We start from the raw sequence: 21312 nt of genomic DNA, 5'->3' as shown, positions 1-21312 counted from the left end.
ATCGGGACCGGAGGCAGCCAGAGGCAGGGGCCAGTTGGTAGCTGTAGGCTGGGCCGGGGTCTCGGGGATTGAGCGGTGGCCATTACCTGGCCAGAGGGAGCCGTCATTTTGGAGTTTCAGATTATCCCGCCATTCTGTGTGACGTCACTTCCGCCCGCCAGGTTTGAATCCCTGGTAGCAGCTACAGTAGTCTCCCTCCCTCCCTCCCTCCCTCCCTCCCTCCCATCCATCCTCTGTGTCTGTCTGTCTGTCTGTCTGCCCTGTCCTTCCCCTGCAGGCTGCTCATTGCTAACCACAATGAGCGCCCTCCCCCCTCTTCGCCACTTCTAGCCCCTACAGCCTCCTGCAGGCTGACAACGTCCCACTAATCCGCTGCCTCTCGTCTCAGCGTGCGCATCTTGGCTGCCGCCCCCGACCCAAGCTGGCCCTCCCTCAAAGTGCTCCCCTCCCTGCAACTCTCCCGCTCTGTCCTGCTCTCTCTCCGCCCTCCCCGCCTCCTATCTCTGCTGGCCCCCCCACTGCCTCCCTCTGCTCCAGCCTGGGAATCCTCCACCGGGCTCATCGTGGCACTCAGCGTTGGCTGTCCAGCAGCAGCCACACCGACTGCCCCTTTCCCCACTACCGGCACAAGCCACTCCGGACTCAGATCCCAGGGGCTAACCTCTCCTCCCTCATCCGCATCCCCACCAATCCACTACCCCCTCCCATCCCACACATTCCCCTGCCAACTGTCCGCTCCGCATTAGCCTTCAAAACATCCGCTCCATCTGCAATAAGATCCTGGCCGTCAATGATCTCACCCTTGATGAGAATTTTGATATTATGGCCTTCACGGAAACCTGGATCACCCCAAGTGACACCTTCCACACCACTGAGGCCACACCACCCCACTATACCTACCACCATGCCCCACACCCCAACCGTCGTGGCGGTGGTGTGGCCCTCATCTCCAGGGCGTCACTTGCCCTATCCGCCTACTCCACTGGCTCATTCCCCTCTTTTGAACACCTTACCCTCTGCCATCCCTCCCATCTCTCACTAAAAATTCTTCTAATTTACCGCCCCTCCAAAATCCTTCCCCACCTTCATCTCTGACATCTCCATCCTTCCAGCTTCTCTCTGTCTCTGCTCTGACCGCCTCATCATCCTAGGCAACTTCAACCTCCACTTCACCCTCTTTTGCTCCACCTCCTCAGACTTCTCTCCTCTCTCAACCTCTCCCTCCACATCCACTCTGCTACCCACGTTTACAGCCACCCGCTCGATCTGGTGATCACCCGAGGCCTCAGAATCTCGGATGTCACCATTACCAACAAGGCCATCTCTGACCACCATTTCATCTCCCTCAACTCCTATATCTCTCTCCTCACTGCCTCCGAACCTACCACCATCTTCTACCGCCCGTAGAAGAAGATCTCCCCGCAATCTCTCTCCGCTGCTCTGGAGTCCTCTGAACTCTTCACTCTCTGGCCCACCTCCCGCACCAACCCATCCTCTGGGTTTACTCTCCTCCACATCACCCTCTCCACCACGCTTGACGCCCTTGCCCCCCTCACCTCCCAAACTGCCTCCTATTCCCAATCCTCACCCTGATTCACCAGCCACCTCCGCTCGCTCAAGGGCCAGGTGCGGGCTGCCGAACGCACTTGGCTCAAATCCGGCCTAACGGTCCATCGGCACATCTGGCCTAACCACATCAAGACCTACCGTTCCACTCTCGCCTCGGCCAAATTGTCCTTCTACTCCAGATTAATCCTGGAGGTGAAGGGCAACCCCAGGCTCCTGTTCTCCACCATCAACCAGCTCCTCCGCCTTCCCCACAACGCCTCACAGCTTCTTTCCTCCGACTCCCACTGTGAGGAAATTCTGGACTTACTTGAGTCCAAAATCGAGGGAATCTACTCAGCTGCCACTGCCCTCCCAACTTCCATCCCCTCCCTACCCGTGCCCCACACTCTGACCACTACCCATCTCTCCTTCCACACCTTTGATGTCCCGACCCAACTGTAGCTCAATGGTTAGAGCACTCGCCTTGCAAGTTTGATTCCCGGCAGGGCAAAACCTTGGGCAAGTTTCCTTATTCCACATGCCTGATAATAATCCTTCAACAAAAAAAAATAATTTGGTCACTTCAATCCATGACTGTTTGTGGGACACTGCTGTGTGCAATTGGCTGCTGCATTCAATTCACTTTACAGAATATTCTGTGAAGCGCTTTGAGACATCTAGAAGACGTGAAAAGCACTATATCAAATGCTAGGATTATTATTATTATAACCTGTCACCCCCTCCTCTGTTATCACCACCATATCCTCCATAAAGCTCACCACCTGCTCCCTGGACCCCATCCCCACCCCTCTCCTTAAATCCCAACTCCACCTCTTTGTCCCACTTCTCTCCGACATCATCAACCTCTCCCTGTCATCTGGCACTGTTCCTACTCTCCTCAAAACAGCCACTATCACCCCCACCTTGAAGAAACCTTCCTTTGACCCATCACAGCTAACCAGCTACCGGCCCATCTGTCACCTCCCTTTTCTAAAGTCTTTGAGAGAGCTGTCGCCTCCCAGCTTCACTCTTTCTTCTCCTCCCTCCATGAACCCCTCCAATTGGGTTTCCGTGATGCCTATAGCACGAAAACTACTCTAGTTAACGTTACAAATGATATCCTGACCATGTGTGACCAGGGCTCTCTCTGCATCCTCATCCTCTCCACCGCCTTTGATACTGTGGACCACTCAATCCTCCTCCACCACCTCTCCTCCCACCTCAACCTTCAAGGTTCTGTCCTTGACTGGTTCAGGTCCTACCTTTCTCACCACTTCCACTTCGTCTCTGCAAACAGCTTCTCCTCTAGCCCCCGCACCATCTTGTGCAGCATTTCTCAGGGCTCTGTCCTCGATCCCTTCCTCTTCAACCTCTACAAGCTCCTCCTTGGTGACATCATCCGCAGACATGGGGTAAATTTTCACATGTATGCGGGTGATACCCAACTCCACCTCTCTGCCTCCACCCTCAACTCCAGGACTACTGGCGTACTGCCTGTCCGATATCAAGTCCTGGACGAGGGACAACTTCCTGCAACTGAACGTCAGCAAGACCGAGGCCCTCCTGATTGGCTCGTGCCAGCGCCTCTGCACCTCAGGCGCTGGCAGCATCAGCCTCCATAGCTGCACATTCAACCTTACTAAGCCAGTCAGGAACCTGGGTGTCTCATTTGACCCTGAACTGTCCTTTCTTCCCCCACATCGGCACTGCCTACCACCACCTCCGCAACATTGCCAGACTCCGCCACTGCCTCACCCCTCAGGCTGCCGAAACCCTCACCCACACATTCATCACATCAAGCTCGATTATGGAAACTCCCTCCTCATCGGCCTTCCCAACTCTTCCCTTCACAAGCTGCAGATCATCCAAAACTCTGCAGCTCATGTACTCTCGCGCACCAGGCTCCACGACCCCATCACTCCCACCCTCGCCAGACTCGACTAGCTCTCCATCCCCCAGAGGATTGAATTCAAGATCCTCGTCTTCACTTTCAAGGCCACCCATGGCCTTGTCCCCTCCTACCTCTCTGACCTGCTGACTCCCTACCAACCTGCCCTCTCCCTCCGTTCAGCAGCCTGCTCCATGTCTCCCGCCCGACCCACCCTACCATCGGTGGCCGGGCTTTCAGCCTCTCTGCCCCCACACTCTGGAACTCCTTCCCACAGTCCCTTTGCTTTGCTTCCTCCCTTACCTCCTTCAAAGCTGGTTTCAAGACCCTCCTCTTCGATCATGCCTTCAATCGTCCTCCCACACCTCTGCCTTCCCTCACCCCTACCCACCCATCCCCCATGGTCGGGTCCTGACACCTGACTGTCCAACGCCTTTGGACATCCTCCCGACATGAAAGGTGCTCTATAAATGTAATTTTGTTATTGTTGTTGTTGCATTTGATATAACGTCTTATCATGTCTTCGAGACATCTCAAAGCACTCGCAGAATATTCTGTAAAGTAAATTGACTATATTTTCTGGGCGAAACGAGGCAGCCAATTGTGCACAACAGTTGTGGATTGAAGTGACCAATTTATTAGTATTCTTTAGTTTTTTGAAGGAATTATTACCCCCAGAAAAGTGATCCGCCAATCAACTAACAACCGGGTTTCTACTTACTGCTAAGTAAACAGGGGCATGTGGAGTAAAGAAACTTACCCAACATTTCGCCCTGCCGGGAATCAAACCCAAGTTTCTCGCTTGCGAGGTGAGCACACTAACCACTAAATTATAAGACTCAACTATGAAGTCTGTGATCAATGACCCCTCTGAAAGAACCGAAAATGTTCATTGTTTCATTCCTTAATAAGCATGAGGTTTAAGACATGAAAAAAATTTCCCTTGTTCCCAGACCACAGAGCTGTTAGAAATATATAAGATGACCCAGTTTTCATTTATTTCTATTTAGTGCAAGATAAATCTGGAAGACTCTTTTCATTTAAACTATGAAATAAGGAGATGGCTTCAAATACATTTTAATTCCCACAGTAATATAGCAGGGTTTGGGATTAGGAGGGGTGAAAGGCAGGGAGGGTAGGGGTAGGTGGGTAGCCAAAGGTGAGGTCAAAGAGGAGAGTCTTGAGACGGACCTTGAAGGAAGCAAGGAAAGGAGTGAGGCAAAGGTCCTGTGGGATGGAGTTCGAAAGAGTGGGGTCAGAGAGGCTGAAGGCCCAACCACCGATTGTGGGGCAGGCCAGGCGGGAGACATGGAGCAGGCCGGAGCCAGCTAAGTGGAGGGAACAGACAGGTTGATATGGTGTTAGCAGGTCACAGAAGTAGGAAGGAGCAAAGTTGTGGAGGGCTTTTAAGACAAATAATTTGCATGAGTAGGAGGCAGTTCGAGAGGTGAGGGGGGGCAAATGAATCAAGAGTGGCATAGAGGAGGAGAGTCACTGAGGAGGGGAGGAAGCCCAGAAGGGAAGGAATTCAGATGACTCCAGGGCAGTGGAAAGGGGGAAGATGGAGGTGGGTTGGGTGGCAATGAGAGGGATGGATGAGTTAAAGGAAATGTAGTGGTCTGAGAAGGCTTTGTCGGTGATAGTGATGTTCGAGATGCTGAGGTTCCGGGTAATCACCAGAAGTGGGTGGCCATGGATGTGGGTGGTAGAGTGGATGTGAAGGGAAAGGTTGTGAGAGGAGAGAGAAGTCAGCGGAGACAGCAGAAGGGGGAGAAGTGCAAGTTGATGTCACCTAGGATGAGGAGGCCTTCAGAGCAGAGGCAGAGGGAAACTAGAAGGGTGGAGATGTCAGAGAGGAAGGTGGGGGAGGGTTTGGGATGACGAAAAATGAGGAGAATTTTAAGGGGAAGATTGAAGGGATGGTGGAGGGTAAGGTGCTCAAAGGAGAAGAATGAGCCGGAGGAGTAACGGGATAGGCCAAGTGAGGACCTGGAGATGAGAGCCATACGACCACCACTGCAGTTAGGTCATGGGGTATGGTGGAAGGTAGAGCCAGGTGGTGTGGCCTCAGTCTGGGGTAAGGTGTCACCCGGGGTGATCCAGGTTTCTTGAGGACCAGGATATCAATGTTTCCATTTGCAATTAGGTCATAGAAGGTAAGGGCTTTGTTGGAGAGGGAGCGGACATTTTGTAGGGCGAAGCGGATGGGGACAGTTGGCAGAGTAATGTGCAAGACGGGGAGGCTTGATAAGGAGGGTGGGAATGTGGATGAGGGAGGAGAGGTTTGCCCCTGGGGACTGGCGCTGTGGGCTTTGCGGTGATAATGGGGTTGGGGCAGTCAGGGTGGCTGCTGTGGGCCGCTAACTACGAGATCCATGGTTTCCAAGGCTGGAGGATTCCAAGGCTGGAGCAGAGGGAGGTTGTGGGACGGTCAAGAGGGAATGGAGACGAGGAGGACAGGAGAGGTGGTCAGAGCAGGAGTGGTGCAGGGTAGAAGACTGGGATAGGGGCACTTACAGTAAATCCTGTGAAGCTCTTTGAGATGTCTTGACAATGTGGTAAGGGTCTATATCAAATGCATTGCACAAAGATGATTATTGCTTCTGAGCCGTGAGGGGATTTCCTTTATCATTGCTTCACCGCTGCCTGGACAACAGCTTTGCCACAGCCTCAGGAAGGAAGTGAGGAGGGAAGTGGGTGAAGCTGTCAGTGCAGATATTGGGGAAAGGCTCCTCCTCAAACCTTTAAAAACAAGTAAAGGTTGTTGCTGTGGTCGGCCCTCGTTTCTCTCTTACTGATTCGCTCCACCCTGTAGTTGGTGCAAAAAATAAATTTGTCAGGCTTCTCAAACTTCAAAAACCCCCAACTCTGCAATGTTGCCCGGCTCCGACACTGTCTCACACCGCAGGCCACCGAAACTCTCGTACATGCCTGCATTGCATCGAGGCTTGACTGTGCAAACTCACTGTTTGCAGCCTCCCCAACTCCTCCCTCCACAGGCTGCAGATCATCCAGAACTCTGCAGCCCGTGTCCTCTCCAGCAGAAGGCTCCGCGTCCCTTTCACCGCCTTCCTTGCCCAACTCCACTGGCTTCCCATCACACAGAGGATACAGTTCAAGATCCTGGTCCTCACCTTCAAAGCCCTCCACAGTCTTGCTCCCCACTACCTCTCCGACCTCCTAACCCCCTACGACCCTGTTCACTCCTTCCGCTCAGCGGGCTCCGGCGTGCTTCACGTCCCCCGCCTTGGTCGCCCCACTATTGGCGGGTGGGCCTTCCATCACTCTGCACCCATCCTCTGAAACTCCATCCCGTAGTCCCCGAATTTCGCCCTTTCCCTCGCCAACTTCAAGACCCACCTCAATACCCTCCTCTTCAACCATGCTTTCGATCTCCCTGCTTTCTTGTGGTTTTGTTAGGGCTGAAGGGAAATTCCATATTACAAAAGCCAGTTCGTCACACAAGGCAGAAAACGCACTGGAATTTTTATCTCTTAGTTGTCAATCATCCATCTGTAAAAGGAAATCTCTAGATTTACGACATACACAGAAACACTGCATAATTAAGATCCACCCATTCTAAATCCTAAATACATCTTAAGTCCAGTCTCCCTAAACCTTTTGCTTATGGGGAAGAAAATAATAATAATAATCTTTGCATATGGTATAGCGTCTTTCACAACAGAATTTACTGTAAAGTGTTACAAGTGTGGGTTCTGAGTCGAGTTCTACATTGAAACTGCAATGTGGTACTGGTAGAGTGCTGCAGTAAGTTAATGCAAAAAAAGTTGTTCCAGTGATAGTGCTATAACAAAGTTATTTCTTAACTCTTAGATTTTGAAAACACAGGAGAGCCTAGTTCTACAATTGCAGTTTACTAATAACCTGGGCCAATAGAAAAGTGTGGAAATACTTGCCAATAATTGCAGGGAGATTTGAAAATGGCGGAGAAAATTTTGACAAATTTTGCAGAAAATTGCAGCGAGTTAGTTGATTGGTGCTATTGAGGTACGTTTTACTGCCAACCTACATTTTTCACTTTATTGATAAAACTAAACAAGAGAAAATAACACATTAGATTGTTGCAATTTTGTTTATTAATTTCTTCTTGAACAAAAACTGGGTTGGCTCACTTGGGAGGGTGTGGGAGTAGAAAACACCAGCGCAGGTTGCAGGAGCTCACTACCTCCTGCTTTTCAGGGCCCAGCATCGCACATACAGACACAGAGAGACTCACACTCTCAAAGAGAGAGAGACATATACATACACACAAAGAGACATACACACACACACAGAGGAGAGAAAGACACACATACACATTCACAAATATAGAGAGACACACACACTCACATAGATATTCACAAACGCATAGAGAGACATACACACTCACAGAGACACTCACTAACACATAGGGAGACATACACTCACAGCCACTCGCAAATACATAGAGAGATATACACACACTCACAGACACTCACAAACACATAGAGAGACATGCACACTCACAGACACTCACAAACACATAGAGAGATATATACACACACTCACAGACACTCACAAACACATAGAGAGATGTGCACACTCACAGACACTCACAAACACATAGAGAGGCATGCACACTCACAGACACTCACAAACACATAGAGAGACGTGCACACTCACAGACACTCACAAACACAGAGAGATATACACACACTCACAGACACTCACAAACACATAGAGAAACGTGCACACTCACAGACACTCACAAACACATAGAGAGACGTGCACACTCACAGACACTCACAAACACATAGAGAGACGTGCACACTCACAGACACTCACAAACACATAGAGAGATATACACACACTCACAGACACTCACAAACACATAGAGAAACGTGCACACTCACAGACACTCACAAACACATAGAGACATACACACTCACAGAAACACTCACAAACACATAGGGAAACACACACACTCATAGAGACATTCACAAACACATAGAGACACACACAAACACAGAGACATACACACACTCACAAAGACATTCACAAACACATGGAGACATGCACAACACTCAGACTCACAAACACAGAGATACACACTCTAACATAGACACACAGTTACACAGAGAGGCATACACACACTCACACAGTGAGCCACACAGAGTGAGCCACACATAGTCACCCACAAAGAGACACACAGAGTCACAGAGAAAGACACACACAGTCACACACAGAGAGACACACACGGTCACATAGAGAGACAGTCACACAGAGAGCGACACACAGAAAGACACACACAGTCACACACAGAGAGACACACAGCGTCACAGAGTTGTAAAATCAAGACAGTTTATGCCGTGGTCAAGCCCCATCTGGCCTTTGCTGTGGTTGAGCTGAGCTTCAGCTTGTCACTCAGTACATAGTCCCTGACCCTAGCGTGCGTGAACCTGAGGCAGGCCCTCACCATCCCCTCGTTCTGCCAGAAGAACACCTGGTTTCAGGACTGCCAAAGGGCCTCCTTTACCGAGTTTATGTTTCCTCCAGGCACTCAATGTGGGTTTCACTGTGAGTGCCCGGGAAGAGGCTCCGAGTGCTGTGACAGCAGGTCCCCAGGGACGAACTGTGAGAGAATCCACTTCATCTGTTTCCAAACTGCCTTTGTGAAACAACACTCCAGGAAGAGGTGGTCCACGGTTTCCTGGCCTCTGCAGCCGGCACAAGGGCAACATGCTGACTGGCCCAGACCTCAACCGTGCATGAAAGCCTTGAGGGGAGGGCCCCTCTTATAGCCAGCCAGGCCATGTCCTGATGGTTGTTGGTCAGGCCGGTGATGAGGCGTTTTGCCAGACGAAGCTGGCTGTCGCTGCAGGGTACCTCCCGATCAGGTTTGCCCTCTTCCCGTCCTGGGACGTCCTCCTGATGTGAAAGGCGCTTTATAAATGGAATCTTGTTGTTGTTGTTGTTCCCCTTTCGAACTGTTTCAACTACCTGCTGCGCGGACCACTCGGTGATTGCTCGGGGGTCTGGTTTGGTGTTCTTCAGGAATTTCTCAACATAGGATATATTGTAAAGCAGAGTGAATGTGTGTTTTTGTAGGCTGTTGACTTAAATCACCATTGGATTCAGACACTGAGATGATCAAGCTCACAAATGCATGAGTTACAAATGTTTTATTGGCATTATTAATTTTACAGAAAAGCATTGTTACCAATCCAGGAAACAGAAGAAGTAGTTGCAGGAGTTTCTTCTTGTCGTTTAAGTGGTATGTTCTTATCTTTTTTTCTCGGGTCTGTTTCAACTTGTGGCTAGTTACTGCCCGATACTTATATACGTGAACAAACAAGTTTTCGTGACCTTCAAGACCTCACAAATACTGTTTCCTTATTTTTACTCCTCATCTAACAATGGCCATCTCATTTGAACATTCTACAAGGCCACCTAATTATCATACACATACAGACACCATATATTTGTCTTACTTCTCATATAACACAGGTCTGTTGCATATTCCCTTTTCCCACACAATTATACCAGGCAGAGCAACGACATTACATAAAGAAAAGGCAGACACTATTCATATCTAGCAAGTAAACAAGTTACATGAGTACTATCAACAGCAAAATTTCACGTAAAGCTACAGCAGTCCAAATGTTCACTAACTTTTCATTGAAGGCAAAATGGATAGTAATACAACAGCATAATAGTCAATTAACAAGATTTAATCATCTACAGTGTTAAAATAATTACAAATATATGTTTCAAGCTGGCAAATTTAGCAATAGTATATATTCCCACAATAATAATACTTGTATTTTATATAGTGCTTTTCACGTCTTCTAGACGTCTCAAAACGCTTCACAGAATATACTGTAAAGTGAATTGACTGGATATTTGTGGGTGAAACACGACAGCCAATTGCGCACAGCAGTGTCCCACAAACAGTTGGGGATTGAGTGACCAATTTATTATTGCTTTTTTTCTTGAGGGATTATTATCAGGCGTGTGGAGTAAGGAAACTTGCCCAAGGTTTCAACCTGCTGGTAATCGAACCCAGGTCTCTCACTTGTGAGGCAAGTGCTTGCATCATTCTTTTGCCCAAAACGACTTGCCTATAATGCTTCAGGTCAAACTCCTCAGCCAATTTGTCAACAAACAGCCATGGAACGAATGGCCAACTTTATTTGATGGATTGTTGGCCAGGACACAGGAGAAACTTCTTTCTCCAACAATGCAGCACATCCTTAGCATTGCATTGGAGTATCAGCTTAACCATATGCATTCCAAATCCCGACGTGGGTTTTGAACACACAACCTTCTGATTCAGAGTGAAGAATGCTACCAACTGAGCCAGCTTTTAAATGGGTTAGACAAAATAAACTCAGAACAAGACTTTCTGATACAATGCAGTTTATAGTCATGTAGCACCTTTCACACTGTGAGAACAACTCAAGATGCATAAAGACAGCAGAGCAAGAGGACATAGTGGTTAGCACGCTCGCCTCGCAAACGTTAGGACCTGGGTTCAATTCGTGGGAGAGGCGAAACCTTGTATAGACCCGTTTTTTAGTCAATTGGGGGATCACCCTCCCCAAAAAATTGTTCACACAATCCATGACTGTTGAACACTGCTGTGCGCAATTGGCTCCCATGTTTCGCCCACAAAATACACAATCAATCCACTTTACAATATATTCTATGAAGCGATTCAGATGTCTCGACGACATGATATGACTCTACATCAAATGCAAAGATTATTATTATTATAACTTGAGGGTATGTTGTCAGTTAATGATAAAAAAAAGTAAATGCTTAGTTTACTAGTAAATGATCCTGCTCAGATCGCCTGACCCATTATAGATTTGGCTCCCACAGTTCAGTTTTCTTTCAGGATTGATCTCAAAAGGATATAATGATTGTGAATGGGCTAAATAGGGTTAAACGCAGAACCTTCTGGTTCCAAGTCAGGTTTTCAATAAACTGAGTTATCAGGGATATCAACGGAAGTTAGCATTATTGAAATTCAGTAGTTTAGTGGCACTGAATTGTATAATTACTGAAACTTAATTTTTATTAAAGTTAGTTAAACTCAAAAATACTTAAATATTGGGTGCATTATTGGGAGACTCCGAAGTTATACAGTAGAAATGTTAGAACCATTGTTATTGTATCACACAGTACCAATAAAAATGCACAACTTCATAATGTTACCTCTCATTTTGTAGTTGCAGCTCTGCCAATGCACTTGTTAAAACAAGCGATAATCTTATTCTTGAAACATCCATATAAAACCAACATGAAAATAACCAGGATGGGAATTAATGAATAAACGATTGCATCACTGTTGCCTAATTTAAAAAAAACAACTTATGAGTAACTAGATAAAATATATCAATGATGTTAATCAATATTATTAGCTAAAACAACAACAAAACAACAAAATTACATTTATAGAGCGCCTTTCACGTCAGGATGACGTCCCAAAGCCCTGGTCAGTCAAAAGTATGAGTTTAAGTACAGCACAAACTTTAATCTTTTTCTTAAATCCTTATATGCATAATTATTGCTCTGATTGTTTGCTTGTAAACAGCAGAGTATTAATCCATTACAGAATAGGCATCACTTTATTGAGGTACAGTTCTACAAACAGCTACCACTCTCTGGTATCTCTCCATGTGACAGGCTATTCAATCATTGAGGGTATCACTTGTCATACACACATGCACCTTCTAGCAGGTGTCACTAAACAGTAATCCGAGTGGGAAATCTGTCCGATTTTCCTCCCCCTTCCCTTCAGACTAATGTAACACCTGAATTACTGCTGCCAAGACTTGGTGCTTTCTCCAGGTGTTGCCTTTATCCACTAGGCCAACAGAAGAGTTTTCATTTTTCTCTTTTGAACTCTCTGATAGCCATAATAACGATACATTTTAATGAATGATATGACCTACATTTAAAAGCAAAGCACTATAATTATGCATAAAGCATAGATACATATTGACAAGAAATGGTTGTTATGTCAAATAAACCCGGCTTCAAACTCTATCCCATGATTGGATAAAAAAAAGAAAAGGACTGTTAAACCTTAAAAAGCAAAGCTATAAAGAACTGGGTTCTCTCCTCCCCCTTTTCAACTTTGAGTGTTGTTCTTGCTCACAATGCAGATAAGCTTATAATGGTATGCCATTGTTTGCTGACCAAGTACAGTCACTACACAGTGCATCCTGTGAAGTACTTTGAGTCGTCCTCCTGACGTGAAAGAGGCTATATTAAGTGCAAGGATTATAATTATTTATAGTTATTATCCACATTGTTAAATTAGATTTCAATACTTTCATTCTAAGGCACTTTGCACTTACAAGCGCAGTGCTACGTGCAATTGGCTGATGCATTTCGACCACAAAATATAGTCAATTTACTTTGCAGTATATTCTGTGAAGTGCTTTGAGTCGTTTCAAAGACGTGATAAGGCACTATATCAAATGCAAAGATTATTATTAATATAATTATCATAATAAGAGATTTGCTTTAGCTGAAGGAAACCAATCTGCATCCTCTGGTAATAGTTAACACTGTACCGATATTTGAGATCTTGCTCATCTTGTGCTTAAAAAAATGGTTTTCTTTTTGGCATATCTGTGGTAATTGAACCTTTATAATAACACAAAAATTAAGCGTACCTTTTAGCTGGAGAATGATTTGGCCATTTGCACTGATTCCTGGAGACTCAAAGATGCAGTTGAAATTTTTATTCAGATGCTCCCACTGGATTTTGTTGAATATGAGTGGTCTTATAACAAATGTTATGTTCTCTTCAATTATTTCCCTGAAGTGCACATAAAGCCTGATTATTCCTTTGATAAGATGGACACATTTAATTAAAACTGCAAATTGTATTTGTATAGTGCCCCTTATGCAGGATAATGGCTTGGAGTGTTTCTTGCGTCGCAGAGTGGTAAAGCAACAGCTTATTGTGAAATTGAGCCAACAGAATGTCCAACATTCAATTCCCGGTGTGAGGTCGCTGATCTTGTGATCAGTGCCCTGGAGTGCTGTGGACCAGCCTTCGCTCAAGGACCTGAATTACTAACACCACTATTGTGTATAAACTTGATTTCAGTATTTCATTGCCAGGCCCATCACCTCAGAGCTCACTCAACACCAAGGGGACCCCATCTCCCCTTCCCCCAGGAGGAGGGTTGCTAGTTGGTAATTAGGTGAATGAGTCAACCAATTTGTGCACAGCAATGTTCCTGTAAATCTCACGTACCTGACAGAATCTTCACAGACCACTTCTTTTTCACTACATTTGTTAACAAAATTATTGTCAAAAATCCAGTATAACATCAGCCACAAGTTTTCAGAATCTCTGTGGTTAGTTTTAACTTTGCATTCGATTATCCTTTGCTCACCTGAATGTTCAAACCAAAAGTATCTTCAGTAAGCCACTCAATATTGCCAGTGTTTTTATAGTAAATTTGTATTAAAGCACATATCAATTGTTTTTTTAACCAGTAATTTTTAATTATTTTGACCTATCAAAAATATTTGTAACAACTACACAGATTTTCAAAAATAAATGCTTGAATCATCCTTTTTAAGGGAAACTGGAGTAAACTTAAAGGGGTAAATCATGTAAACAAATCACAAGTTTGGTCTGGATGAAGAAGAGCATTCTGATCTCATTCCTCCAGAACACCCACCTTACAGCATCAAGCTGCTTTTGAAATTAGTTTAGTGTCGCTGTCTTCACCACCTTTCCTGGAAACCTGTTCCAATTGTTGATTACCCATTGTGTAAAGAAAAAAACATCTTGGTATCTGTCCCTGACCTATGTCCTCTTGTTCTGCTGTATTGATCTGTGTTGATATGGGTTTACCTTTTCAATTCTATTTAAAATGTTGTACACCTCTTTGAGGTCCCAATAATGTGGGATTCCTGAGTACCTGCGATTACCAGAAGGGAGCTATGCTTCTGGCATGGAATGGATGACTTCCTACTCATATGCACAGGTAGCCGACTAGTCAGTCGTGTTTCTAGCTTGAAGTCAGTGGTGACCTGATGTCCCATAACAGAAGCAGTGACCATTTGTTTTATGTAGACTGATTATATTACAAGGTCTAATATTATGGTCCCAATACACTGTACAGAGTAACCCTGAACAAGGAAAATATGATTAAAGCAGCACTCACCCAATTCAACTTCAACGCGTACTTCATCTAAAGGGTAAATTAATTCCGGTTTCAAGGGCTCATTGAAATCTTGCCAGAAAAAGCACATAATTAAACCATTTTTTTGAGTGATTTGTTTTTACTTAAGCATCAATATTTCCTGCTAATGTATGAACTGCCTGCTGTTAAATCCAGGATTTGGTGGCAACAATCTTTGGTCAGCCGGGTGTCTGATACATGTAGAAACCCATCACCAAGCTTACCAAAACAAACTGAGAGTTCTATGCATGCAAATTCCTGTGTATGGAGCAGAATGTGCACTCTTTCCCCAGAGGGACAAATCCTGTTTACCATATTCCAGAGAGTATTAGGCACAGGTTGACAAGGACCACTCTGGGACCCCAGGCTGATTTGATCCGTCATCAGCAATGTCCTGGATTCCTGTGGACCCACTTGACTCATGCACCAGACAACTGAGATCGCCACAGAGAATTGACTCTATTCTGACCTTGGCATATCTAACATCAAGTCTACTGGCAGCTTTAGTACAACAGTCCATAAACACTTCTTTGAACTCAATTTTAACTGAACAACTAGGTGGCGTATCTTGCATTTTAACAGTGTTTCACCTAGGGTAGATTGTGGGTTAACAACAACACAGCAGAGACCATTTAGTGTGACCCACAAGCACAATGCCTACATCCTGTTTGGTTGAACAGTTTAAATGGGGAAATACAAAAATTTTGGAAGGTGAGGGAGAATATTGTGAATACTAAAAGAGTTAACAGACCTGTACCGTTCACAATCAAATTCCATGTCCTTGTAATGTTGTATAGAATTCCAGCATTTTCTAAAGAATATTTACAAGTGTAATATCCAGCATTTTCCTGTTGCAGCTTGTTAATTGTATATGAAGCTCCTGTGTGGACCTTTGTCAGACAGTCCTGTGAAATGTATTAAGTGGATTGAAAGTGTTAAACATAATGTACATCACGCACAGATAGTTACATCTTGACACATGTATGAGCAAAATCATTCCTATCGCGTTCAACAGACACTCGGTTTATTGCTAACCAACATTAAATTGCTGTAAAAAACAACAAGATTACATGTGTATAGCACCTTTCACGTCGAGAGGACGTCCCAAGATGCTGGACAGTGTACAAGTTTTCCTTCATGAGCCTTGTGAGATTGTTGGGGCTTCTCGATAAAAAGAAAAGGCTTGGGAATTTGAATACTCCACATTTGGCAATGAATTATGTGAAGTCCTGAAGCTCAGTGACCAGAGCACTCGCCTCATAAGTGAGAGATCCAGGTTTGATTCCTGGCAGGACAAAATAAATCTTGGACAAGTTTCCTTACTCCACACGCCTCTATTTACCTAGCAGTATGTAGGAACCCAGTTGCTAGTTGATTAGCGGAACACTTTTCCGGGGGTAATAATTCCTTCAAAAAAAATACTAAATTGGCCACTTCAATCCACGCCGGTTTGTGGGACCCTGCTGTGCGCCATTGGCTGCCGCATTTTGCCCACAAAATATACAGTCAATTCACTTTACAGAATATTCTGTAAAGCACTTTGAGACATCTCAAAGACATGATAAGGCGCCATATCAAATGCAAGGATTATTATCATTAATTACTGTGATTTCCACCAAACGTGTGATATGAACAAGGACTGAGTTACTCCTCGCCACACTACCAGAACAAGATAATTTGAGAGTGAGGCAGCCAACAACAACAACAACAAGATTTCATTTATAGAGCGCCTTTCACGTCGGGAGGACATCCCAATACCACAAAGTGCTACAGTTTCACGGCAGATGGATTTTCTTCACTTAAGTAAAGTTAACCATAATTCTAAAGCTGTTTTCTGCAAGCTATGTTAATGGGCAATTGTTCTGAAAGCAAAACAATCTCATTTTAATTTTCCAGATTTGAGGTGAACACTTTCTTTGATATAATGATGACAGAGAACTATAGCACTGCATTTTTATCGTATTTGAAATGTGGCATCATTTTTCACTGTTATAATGGAAAGCTTCACATTAAAGTATATTGGGGATTGTTATAATAGAAGCTGGAATCAGTTCAATGAGTATTAGAATAATGTAACCCTTACATTTGATATTGTACCTTATCATATCCTCGAGACATCTTAAAGTGTTTCACAGGATATACTATAAAGTGTGGTGACAGTGTATTTTTTGGCCGAAAAGACTATTATCACAATAGAACGAGCTTTGCGAGTTAGTAGAATATAGTTACCTTGTACCACACCATGTCTTTGTCTTTGTTCTCCTCCATGTCTGAACAGGACAATGTAAAAGATGATCCAATCCATTCTTCGACAGAATTTACAAAAGCTTCATGATAACACTCTTCATTCATGGATCTAACTTCCAAAATTATTTCCAAATCTATTATATGATAAGTTCCATTGCTATAAAAATGAAAGGAAAAGTATAACTGGGGGATACGGTTCAACATAGCTAACGTAACATCTTGTTTACCTAATTCTGGAAAGCATAAGGCGCGGATTGGCAAGAGCCAAGGCTTGGGGATCCCAGAGTGTGCGTTGGGTTACTGCTGAAGTCTATTCAGCTAAAACCACATAGTTTGCCATTGATATTGCTGCCCGGAAAGCTTTCGGTCTGCTTGGCTCTTCAAAGGCTTTTTAGAATCATAGAATGCTACAGCTCTTCTTTGCCTGTGCAGGATTTTTGGCGATGCTGTCCTTCGGATGAGACATAAACAACAACTTGCACTTATATAGCACTCTGCATCCTGCTCTGCTTCCACCAGCACCTCCTGCCCTCAGGCACTGACCATGTCATAGGAACATAGAAACATAGGAACAGGAGTAGGCCATTCAGCCCGTTGAGCCTGTTCCGCCATTTAATTAGATCATGACTGATCTATATCTTTACTAGAATTTCAAATCCAATTTCCCGCTTTCTCCCCATATTCCTTAATACTCCGAACTACCAAAAATCTGTCAATCCCTTTCATGAAGGTGTGGATCCACGACCTTTTGGGGAAGAGAGTTCCAGATTCCACCCTTTGATTGAAAAAATCCTTCCTAATTTCACTTTTAAATGGTCTGGTTCTAATTTTAAGACTATGCCCTCTTGTTTTGCATTGTTTAGCTTTTCTGCATCTACCCTAACAAATCCCTTTATCATCCTAAAAACCTCTATCAAATCACCCCTCAATCTTCTAAACTCAAGGGAATACAATCCAAGTTTACGCAGCCTTTCCTCGTAACTTAACTCTTTTTGGCTTGGTAACATTCTGGTGAACCTGCGTTGCACTCCCTCCAAGGCCAATATATCTTTCCTGTGGTGTGGTGCCCATAATTGAACGCAGTACTCCAAGTGGGGTCTGACTAACGCTCCATACAGCTGAAGCATCATTTTTTCCCCTTTGAATTCCAGGCCTCTCGAGATAAAGGTCAACATACCATTTGCCTTTTTGATTATGTTTTGCACCTGGGAAGTAGTTTTTAGTGATTTATGGATATAGACACTCAAATCTTTTTGCTCTTTCACAGCTCTTAGTTTCTCCCCGTTAAGAAAGTATTCTGCCCTATCTTTTTTCAGTCCATTGTGGATGACCTTGCACTTCCCTACATTGAACTCCATCTGCCACAGCTTTGCCCACTCACTTAATCTGTCTAAGTCCCTCTGTAACTTCCTACTCCCATTTTCACTACTTGCTGAGCCTCCTCTCTTAGTGTCATCCGCAAACTTGGATATAAGACCCATGGAACCTATGTAAAATTATTATGTTTTATGATCTACCTTCAATTCTCCTTTAAACTTTTCAAAAGATCTTTGACTGAACTATCAGCCACCTCCCTCCCATCTCAGGCTCTGACTGCACCATTGTCTTTGTGATGTTCTCCCTGGAAGGCGCTATTTAAGTTTAACTTGTTCTTGTTCTGGAACCTAACTCTTAACAAATTATTAGCAGCACAACCGATCAAGCATTTTGTGGTGAACACATTTAGTAGATACTTACAAGACAGAACAAGTGTAGTTTCCAGTGTCATTAACTATTGCAGGCCAAAACCTCACAGAGGGTCCTTCAAAAGTAATTCTGCCAGTTTCTCCCGGGGATAGTTCCACCCCTTCTTTTGCTGTGCCTTTAAACCAGATGATATTATATCCATGCTCTTGTAGGTTGCTCAAGATGACTGGAGTCCATGCACTGCATGGTCTGCATTTCAGAACTGAAAGCTCACCTTCAAGACTGAAGACTTTTGTTGGTCCAGAAAAAGGACATCTATGAATTGGACCTTCTAATGCTAACATGGAATAGAATATCTTTTCTTAGAACGTTAGTACCAGTATCATGTGTAACAACGAAATGGATCCCATAGACTTTTATACATATTGTGCATAGATGGGATTGGGGTAGGGGAGGAATTAAGATTTAATTGAACAATAATATTTGTTAATTTCCCAAATACAAGGCAGCACACATCAAGGATACAATTGAAAACTTGTTACCAAATTAATTATAATAAAAAATAATAATCCTTGCATTTGGTACAGTGCTTTATCACATAGTTGAGATGACTCAAAGCGTTTCACAGTATATACGCCTAGGTTGCACACCGGTTCGGTGAGTCTGAGGGATATATAAAGGCAAGTTGCTATTAAAAGAACACAGTAGTGCAATCCCCATCATGTTTACCTTTGCTTCTTCTGAGATAAAAATATATCAGAGCCAAACGCATCACATCCATCTCCACGTAACTTTGAGCTTGTTGCTGAAATAATATGTAAGAACATTAGGAAACAACAGGATCCTTGTTGTTAAAAAAAACCTTGAAAAAGTAACTGACACAAACTGAAATTGAATAGTGCATCACTCGCATTCTTTTTAGTTTTCCAATCAAAAACAATAATTAAAATAATCAGCTTTCACAAACAAAAATGCAGAACAATTCAATTTATTCGAAATTGTTCAGCTAATTTCTATATATTTTGAGAATTCAGCACCTTCTCAATTGTACAGCTCTGTAATCTTAAAAGTGTGAACTCACATCTTAATCAGTAGGTGATCATTTCTCACATGATATCCACCATTTATCAATACAGATTTATAACAGAAACCGTGCTGCCAACCCCTAGAGCCTAACAACAAATTTACATTTATATAGCAGTTTTTGCATTAGGGGGACATCCCAAGGCAGTACAGTCTAGGGTGCACCTGAGCTGGGTGTAGGAGTCGAGGAGCGATGAGGGAGTGGGGTAGAGAGGTAAAGATGACCGAAGGCAAGGTCAAAGAGGCAAGTCTTGAGGTGGATCTTGAAGGTAACAAGGGAAGGCGTGAGTTGGAGGAACTCTGGGATGGAGTTCCAGAGCACGAGACAGGCAACCTGAAAGTCTGACCGCCAATGCAGGGACGAAGAGGGCACGAGACATGAAGCAGACATAACTAAGTGGAGGGAGAGAGTGGGTTGGTAATGTTTTAGCAGGTCACAGAGTTAGGGTGGGGCAAGACTATAGTGGGATTTAAAAGTAAGGAAGAAGATCCTGAACTTGATCCTCTGGGGGATCAGGAGCCGGTAGATCAGGCAAGGATGAGAATGATAGGCTCGCGGAGTCTAGAAATAAAAAAAACCATACCAAACAATTCTATATGAAACCTAAAATCTTCTAACACAGAGGCAGGAATCCAGCAGTATTAATTTATCCAAGCTAACATCCATTCATGGTACAAGCCTGTGTCTGACAGTTAAAAGTCAGTAATAAAGATTACCAGAGTCCTGAAATAATCTCCCGTTCAAATTTTCAAATACTCTAATTGATAGAAGTTAAAGATGCATTAAAGGAAATCTAGTACACTTACGAAACTCCTGGTTGTCCTTACTACTACATAATATGAAAGGAAAATCTCCTGCAATCAGTTCTGTTTGAAAAGATCAGCAACGTTATATTACCTGTTGATTCTTTTAACCTGGAATGAAGATCTCTGAACACAGGATGTGTAATGGTTTGGAAATCAGCAATAACAACAGCACAGTTTTTGTCAATTGCAGCCCACGCTGATAGTTGACACCCGAGTCATCAATCACTTCAATTCCCTCACGTCACTGCATTTTCATTGCATGTAGAAAAGTACACAGGATTGCAATACAACGACATGCAAGATTAATTCTTGTGTTAAACAAAATCTCTTTTTTATTCAGCCTTTTTTTTTGCATCGGTTGGCATATATCATTAACTTCTCTTTTCCAATTACCACTCTGATCTCAGTGTCATGTTAGTTCCCATTTACCACTCTCTATTTGACGATTTTTTTAAAAAAATTGCTTTAGTCTTAATCCGTTCGTTACAGTACCCTGATCCAGTCACAGGGCCTCTGTTCTCCTGTGTAAGGGAAATTCTCTAAACCATCATATGATGATTGCTGATGATAGCTGTTAGTGAGCAATTGTTCTGTGCAAATTGGATACTATGTTCACCTACAAAATACACAATCACAAACACTTTCTACTAAATCCTATGAAGTGCTTTGAGACATTTTGATGACAATAAGGTGTTATGCCAATATAAGTATTATATTATAATCTCATTGAAATAGACAACAGGAGGACGTTCTTCTAATTCACATTTCTGAGATCACAAGTGGAGACTGAGGTATTCGGAGTGAATATGTGGGCAGTAGAGTATTGAATGAGTTGAGGCATGGATGGTGGAGCTT

The 21312-nt window shown here is 44.0% G+C and overlaps 1 protein-coding gene across 1 annotated transcript; it reads right to left on the bottom strand.

Moving 5' to 3' along the window:
- Positions 1 to 11192: 11192 nt before the first annotated feature.
- On the bottom strand, positions 11193 to 21047 carry LOC103172482 (interleukin-1 receptor type 2). The gene is made up of 9 exons (XM_007885237.2): positions 20549 to 21047; positions 19297 to 19372; positions 18619 to 18904; positions 16864 to 17038; positions 15386 to 15539; positions 14617 to 14685; positions 13695 to 13836; positions 13105 to 13250; positions 11193 to 11772 (listed from the first exon to the last, which is right to left on the bottom strand). Exons 2-9 carry the CDS (start codon positions 19346 to 19348, stop codon positions 11639 to 11641), a joined length of 1158 nt encoding a protein of 385 aa, XP_007883428.2. The 5' UTR covers positions 19349 to 19372; positions 20549 to 21047; the 3' UTR covers positions 11193 to 11638.
- Between the last annotated feature and the right edge of the window lie 265 nt (positions 21048 to 21312).

Source organism: Callorhinchus milii, unplaced genomic scaffold (assembly GCF_018977255.1).
Source record: "Callorhinchus milii isolate IMCB2004 unplaced genomic scaffold, IMCB_Cmil_1.0 Scaffold4, whole genome shotgun sequence".
NCBI classification, from domain to species: domain Eukaryota; kingdom Metazoa; phylum Chordata; class Chondrichthyes; order Chimaeriformes; family Callorhinchidae; genus Callorhinchus; species Callorhinchus milii.
This window is presented reverse-complemented; position numbering and strand designations above follow the sequence as displayed.

Bases quoted from the DNA above. Each gene is read 5' to 3' on its own strand.
- LOC103172482 (XM_007885237.2), bottom strand. From the start codon at position 19,348: ATGGATGTGATGCGTTTGGCTCTGATATATTTTTATCTCAGAAGAAGC. The intron at 15,540-16,863 runs GTAACTATATTC...TACATTTCACAG, and splicing joins AAGACATGGTGTGGTACAAG to GACTGTCTGACAAAGGTCCA. The intron at 14,686-15,385 runs GTCTGTTAACTC...TTTTCTGGCAAG, and splicing joins TTTGATTGTGAACGGTACAG to ATTTCAATGAGCCCTTGAAA.